At 27.8% G+C, this 6,821-nt stretch overlaps 1 protein-coding gene and 1 pseudogene across 3 annotated transcripts; one reads left to right on the forward strand and one right to left on the reverse strand.

The window, feature by feature from the left end:
• The first annotated feature begins 1,091 nt into the window (after positions 1 to 1,091).
• On the forward strand, positions 1,092 to 4,801 carry CysRS-m (cysteine--tRNA ligase-like protein, mitochondrial). 2 transcript variants are annotated; one of them, XM_011053132.2, is made up of 8 exons: positions 1,094 to 1,622; positions 1,937 to 2,232; positions 2,324 to 2,534; positions 2,736 to 3,001; positions 3,075 to 3,211; positions 3,452 to 3,574; positions 3,696 to 3,956; positions 4,025 to 4,801. In XM_011053132.2, exons 1-8 carry the CDS (start codon positions 1,384 to 1,386, stop codon positions 4,064 to 4,066), a joined length of 1,575 nt encoding a protein of 524 aa, XP_011051434.1. In that variant the 5' UTR covers positions 1,094 to 1,383; the 3' UTR covers positions 4,067 to 4,801. The 2 variants fall into 2 exon arrangements, with proteins under 2 accessions (XP_011051441.1, XP_011051434.1); XM_011053139.2 differs by lacking the exon at positions 4,025 to 4,801 and having other exon boundaries at positions 1,092 to 1,622; positions 3,452 to 3,587; positions 3,696 to 3,957.
• On the reverse strand, positions 4,048 to 5,666 carry LOC105144437 (ribosome production factor 2 homolog; annotated as a pseudogene). The gene is made up of 5 exons (XR_015544396.1): positions 5,658 to 5,666; positions 5,357 to 5,486; positions 4,822 to 5,272; positions 4,434 to 4,576; positions 4,048 to 4,343 (listed from the first exon to the last, which is right to left on the reverse strand). The product of XR_015544396.1 is annotated as a ribosome production factor 2 homolog (transcript).
• Positions 5,667 to 6,821: the final 1,155 nt, after the last annotated feature.

Consider the following 6,821-nt stretch of genomic DNA (forward strand, 5'->3'; position numbering starts at 1 on the left):
TACGCGCAATGTACGCAATATTTTTAACAAAAGACATATGTGGCTTTTTATTACTTTTGAATCGTTTAAGTCTGCAATCATTTACATCTTATTCCACATTCTTAATAAAGATTTGAACGATTTCAACGATTTATTTTCATCAGAAGCCCTGAAAAAAAATGGATATTGTTGTGCAATTTGCATCCACTTCTTCAATAAAGGCCAATGTTGTTTGGGGATATTCTGCAATTACAGGAAAAAGGCTCTCCTGTCCTCTCTCAAGTTTCTCTCTGATAATACACTTCTCCTGTTCTTGGAGAATACTCAAATCTATAATTACGCAATTTTTAGATATCGCAATAGATTTTTAGATATCGCAAAAATCAGAAACGAAATTTCGATCCAGATCATGGTCAGAAGTATAAACATGTACTCACATGTTTCCGGTTTCGGAATTCCGGTTTTAGTCCTTTTACTGATAATGGTAATTTCGGTCTTTTTCGATTCCAGATCGAAATTCAAGCAGTTTCAGTTCTTTTACAACGACTGTAACCATTTGGATTTTAATTTTTTTCGGTTACGGTGATTATTTCTATTTGTAAAAAAAAAGATAATACGATAAGCATAAATTGCATATTTAAAAAATTCATGTTTATTGAACAAAATGTTTATTTAAAAAAACAATTTTTTTTTAAATATGAAATGAGGAATTTATAAATACTGTAAACAGATCATTTCTAATTCTAAGTCTTTCTTTACTGTTTCACTTTTATCTTCTATATCAACGTCAACGCAATTTTTCTATGCAACGTCACTAAATAATTGTTTTAACTATTTAAAACTTGTTAATAATTTTCTATAAAATAATATATTAATCTTGCGCAAATTGTCATAATACTCATAATCAAACAAGGAAACAAAAAAATATTGTATTTATACTATGTGGATACCCTGTAAATCACTACTTAAAATCCTTTTTATTTTGGTTTCTCAGAAACTCTGAAAGAATCGAGAAATAAAAAATCGATTTTTCAAGAGTAAAAAGAATCGATTTTCGATGTATCGAAATTCAAGAATCGACATTCAGTCTCGAAATAGTTCCTCTGAATCTGAATTCCTCTCATCTCAATTCTCATCTCAACTCTCTGTCGGCACTTCGGTAGTATCGATACTTGTGTGTTCTTGTAGGTTAGGATATTGGTCTTCGTTAAAGAATTTAATAAAATTATTAAGAAATTTTAATTAAAAAAGGAATCAACTAAAATGTAAATTTTAAAAATTGTATACCAAATAAGTAAACGAACAGACGAAATATGTCTAAGCTAAATATTTTTGAAGAAAAAATAATTTAAATGATGTTAAGAGTTAAGACTATTATAAGGTTACCTGGAAAAAAAGATAAAAATGAATGCGATTCGTATAATGCGTAAGTTGAATCGGATTTGCAAACGTTTCGTAAATACCGAAGCAAAATGTCGAGACAGACCACAATGGATAAAACCAGTGGGACATCAGACCGAAGTATCTATATATAACCTGATAACGAAATGCAAAGTACCACTGATTCTGAAAACACAAAACATTTTGAAATGGTATATCTGCGGACCTACAGTATATGACTCCGCACACATTGGACATGCAACGTAATAAAAATATATAAACTTTTGCGTCATGTTATTTACTAGTGTTATATTTAACCAATTATTAATTAAATTAATATTTAATTTATTACAATTATTATTTTACATCTGTAATGCTTTATGATCATTATAATTATTATAATTTTACCTGTGTGTGTATATATATATATATTTTTTTTCTATTTATTTAATATTTATTTTGATCATAACAAATGGATTTAGTTTAAAAATATCAATAAATTGTTAATATATACAGATTTAAATATATATTTAAATATACAATAAAAAAACTAATTACTTTTTATCATTTTTTGTAGAACTTACATAAAATCCGATATTATTCGTCGAATTTTGTCAGATTATTTTAATATAGATGTATTATTAGTTATGGGTATAACTGATATTGATGATAAGATAATAAGACGTTCCAATGAAAGTGGAAAAGATTTTAAGACTTTATCAAGGCATTTTGAAACTGAATTTTTTGCAGACATGAATAAATTAAATATCCGTGAACCATATTTACGTTGTAGAGTAACAGATTATATACCACAAATCATTCAGTTTATTGAGAAGCTTATAGCCAAAGGTGATGGTTACGTTGCACCAGATGGTACGATATTTATTAATATTTGAACCTTATCACTATAAAAAAAATGTAGAGCTTTTATTTACTTATAAATTATTTTGTATGGATTTTATAGGATCTGTTTATTTTAATACCAGCAAGTACAATAAATATGGTAAATTATCAACTCTTGTCCTTGATACTGTAAACGATCAGAATTTTGTTGGTAAAAAATCAGCATTGGACTTTGCACTGTGGAAAGCAGCAAAAGAAAACGAACCATCGTGGAAATCTCCATGGAGCTATGGTAGACCAGGATGGCATATAGAATGCAGTGCAATTGCAAGGTAATTTTGAAAGTCAATTCCCTTCTGTATATACTTTATATGAAAATTCTTTTTATCAACTTTAATTCTAATTTATTTTTATATATTTGTTTAAGATAATATGCATATTTTCAGAATTAGTTTAATATAGCAAAATTAAATTTTTTAACATATTTACTCATTTGATAATACCGATCTATATAGTTGTACGTTTTTTATCAGCACAGTCTTTGGAAATTCTATAGATATACACAGTGGTGGAATAGATTTAGCTTTCCCACATCATGAAAATGAAGAAGCACAATCTTGCTGTTATCACGATGTTGATCAGTGGGTTAATTACTGGCTTCACTGTGGCCATTTAAGTCTGAAAGGGGATGTGAAGATGTCAAAGAGTCTAAAGAACACCATAAGCATACAAGATTATCTCGAAAATTATTCGGCAAATAATCTCAGAATGCTTTGTCTTTTGTCTCATTATCGAAATGGTACATATAATAATGTTCATCAATTTTATATAATTTAATCCAATTGTAATGGATTGAGTTTTTTGTGTTGCAGGTATTGAATTTTCAGATGAAGTTATACAAACTGCAATGTCAGTAACCAAAAAAATTGATAATTTCATAAATGACTGTGATAATTATGTTGCTGGAAAATTTAAAACCGGCGAAATTGATGAAAATCTTTTATATACAGTAAGTTATCAATTTCTTCATAATTATTACTACATATACTAAGTTTATATTTCTAACATCATATTATTATTCATATAAACATGCAATAAAATTTATAAAATTCCAAATTACAAAGCTAAACATTGATTTTTTTTTTAATTAAGTATATATATAAATATATTGATATACAATATAAAATTTTAAGAAACTTTTTTTGCAGTAGTTACTACAAATAATTAAGTTAATTTAAATATTTTTTAGACTTTACATGACACAAGAAGTAAGGTTTACTCGGCACTGGCAGATGATTTTGATACTTCAAAAGCAATGCATGCGATTATTAATCTTGTTGGAATAGGAAACAAGATGTTTCACCAGGATAATGTAAATCGATTATGTATAAGAAAAATATGCTATTAATAATTAATATGTCTACAATATTGCAATCTTATTTATTAGACTATTTATACTATCTACTAATCATTTAGTTGTTTTTTAATTGCAGGTAACGTCTCGCAGTAATAATGTAAGCGTGGTTGCCGCAGTTTCGAATTATCTTTCGAATATTCTCTCAAAGTTTGGCATTTCACGATCCACAAAATCGACGGTAGAAAATAGACAAATTGAAGATATTATTGATCATTTTCTGAACTTTAGGAAGACTGTCAGAATCAGAGCACTTGAGCAAAATCCAAAGGATACAATTTTATTAAAAGAATGTGACAATGTACGAAAATGTTTATATACTTGTGGGATTATGGTAAAGGTAAGAATTTTATATTCATGTTTTAAAATAATGGTTACATATGAGATCTATATTATCATTGATTGCAGGATCAGAAAAATGATAATTCCAGTTGGAGTTGGAAACAATAATCATATTTAAAAAAAAATGTATTAAAATTACATTCTTTTTACATTTAATCGTAAATACCCAAATCGATCAATCTCTCAATGACTAGTTTCTTTTAATTTCTTTGCGCCGTCGTTATTATCATCAGCAATTTTTCTCTTTTAGATATTTTTTTCCGATAATTTTTTTTTAAGCCTTTCATCTTCCTTGTCTGAATACCGATAATATTTTGTGCGCCAATATGTATACGGCCTACGTTGTCCCAAATGTATCTTTAGAAATATTCTTTTTCGTCTTTGCCTATAAAATTACAATTATTAGATTAAAATATCATCACTATCACATCTTCACTAAATTTATAAAAATTTAGAATTATTTATAAAACAATACCTTGAATGCATTAGGTTTCCGACAAGCTCGATTAAATAAATCTTCAGAGGCAAATTTGTTACGCCTGCACACTAAATCAACACGTGGTATTTCCACGAATTCTATTCTAGGTGTTCTCGTGTTAGATTTTTTTTAAAAGTATCCTAAAAATTATTAGATCCATCAATATATGATCACTTTAAATTAAGATCGCAAACCTATTCTTTTATATATTTAAGTTATTGCAACATTTATTTTACATGACTACTATCGATATATGTATATATACACACACACACACATATATATATGTATATATATAAAATGATATATAATATTGATATATATACATATATATAAATGATCAATAAAGTTGAAAAATATAAAAATTGATTTTTACTTTTCTCACCTATAACTGCGCAGAAGTATTTTATTCTCGACAGCTGTGAAACTTAAAACATGTTCAAGACCTTGCAATCTGATCTTTTGAACTTCTTCTCTAAGAAACATGTCAATGAATAAGTTTTTGATCTTTTCATACTCATGATTACTTTCAAAGAGTTCACCATTATCAACAATGGTTTTATTCCTGAGGTGATCTTTTCAACTTTGAAGTCTTTCCTTTTCTAAGCCATATTCTTCATAATTTTCTAAGCCAAATTCTATCATGTCTAATAACGTATGTTCGTACATTCGACCCATTATAAGATTGTGTGGACGTTTCTTATTATGAGTAGCTGTCACGAAAAGAGAGATGCGTCATACTTAAAAGCAAATTTTTCGATAGGTGTAATATCCTCAAATGGCAGTATGTCATTTTTCTGTTTCATCATTTGTACATCAGGTTTCTTCAAATCATACTGGAAAATATATTTCATTTATAATTGAAAATTTCTGTTGCTATAAAAGTTGAAGCAACGCCAATAAAAGTTGTATTTGTTTACCAAATCCTTCATAATATCTGTAACGATTTGCGATATGCGATTACCCTTGAGACATAAAGCTTCTTTAGCATTTTCTATTAACTTAGGCTCCTTCTTCTAATATAGCTTTCTTACCCTTGTGTGTAATTTTCTATAAAAACATATTGCATAAAATTATAATGTATAATGAAGTCTACAATAATCTACATATACAATTCCATGTACATTAAGGAATAATGTTTAATATTACTTTGGAAATAAACATTAATACACCGCTGTAAATACACCGAGATACATGACAAACTTACGTAATTCTGTTTACAGCAGGCATGATGAAATAATAAATTGATATACTAAAAATTACAATTTTATATTTTTCTCAGTAAACGTGAATAACACTGAGATAACCTAATCACAACATGTGGCTCGAATGCACACAATTGTATAATATATGCGCTCGTTTTCCAGACGAATTTTGTATGGTTTTGCGCAGACATGGCGCGAACACCGCCATTAAACATTTGCATCGCGGTAATTTTGAATGAAGTGACAGCGTAATATACAATATATAACACATGAAATATCAGTCTATAGCTAGTTTAAAATAACAATTTGCAGGTTGCGTTCAGCAGAACACCAGTTTTGCAACTTTTTATGATTGTCTGCTGAGATGGAACCATTCCTCTAGATCTAAAAGTTAGAAAGTTAAAAAGAAATTTAATCAACGCAAAGAAAACTTTCAATAGTTCGCAAAATAACGTTCTGCTGAATGCAGCCTATAAATGATCCTTCAGCATTGATGTGCATCAGCCAGCAGCCACTCCCTTGAATCACGTGCGATATATGACATTCCGAATTGATTTTTCACGCGATGTGCACGACGCAAGTAATCAAATTCCTTTTGGAAAAAAAGGAATACTTCCTATTTGTACCATTTTTATCACGTAAGGTGCTAAAAATTAATTATTAAATAGTTTGAATTAACTTATCTGTTCTTCGTAATTATTCTAATTTTTAGAATCCTTTCGCGTTCATATTTTTCTTTATATACTTAATATTTCTTCATTTTGTATACACACACACACATATATATATATATATATATATATATATATATTGGGTCATTTAAAAAAGTATCCTCGGTTTTTTGTCACTAGATGTGTGTTGATGGTCATATCTAGTGATAAAGTACCGCGGATACTTTTTAGATGACCCAATATATATATATATATATATATATATAATTTCTTCATAAGACAAATCTTTATTATTTATGAGTATTTAATCAATGTATATAAATAATACGAACTATAAATAAATTATCAATTAATAAATATTTTTTTCTCATTTAATGTAAAGCAAGACATTACATGAATGCATTATATGATAACGTTAAAAGTAACTTCGACTAAATTTCGATTAACTTAATAAATAACCATCATCAGATGTTCATTTTTATACAATCAATATAGAAGAATTTTAATTT

The sequence above is a fragment of the Acromyrmex echinatior genome, chromosome 3 (genome assembly GCF_024713525.1).
Source record: "Acromyrmex echinatior isolate Ae372 chromosome 3, ASM2471352v2, whole genome shotgun sequence".
In the NCBI taxonomy this organism is placed as follows: domain Eukaryota; kingdom Metazoa; phylum Arthropoda; class Insecta; order Hymenoptera; family Formicidae; genus Acromyrmex; species Acromyrmex echinatior.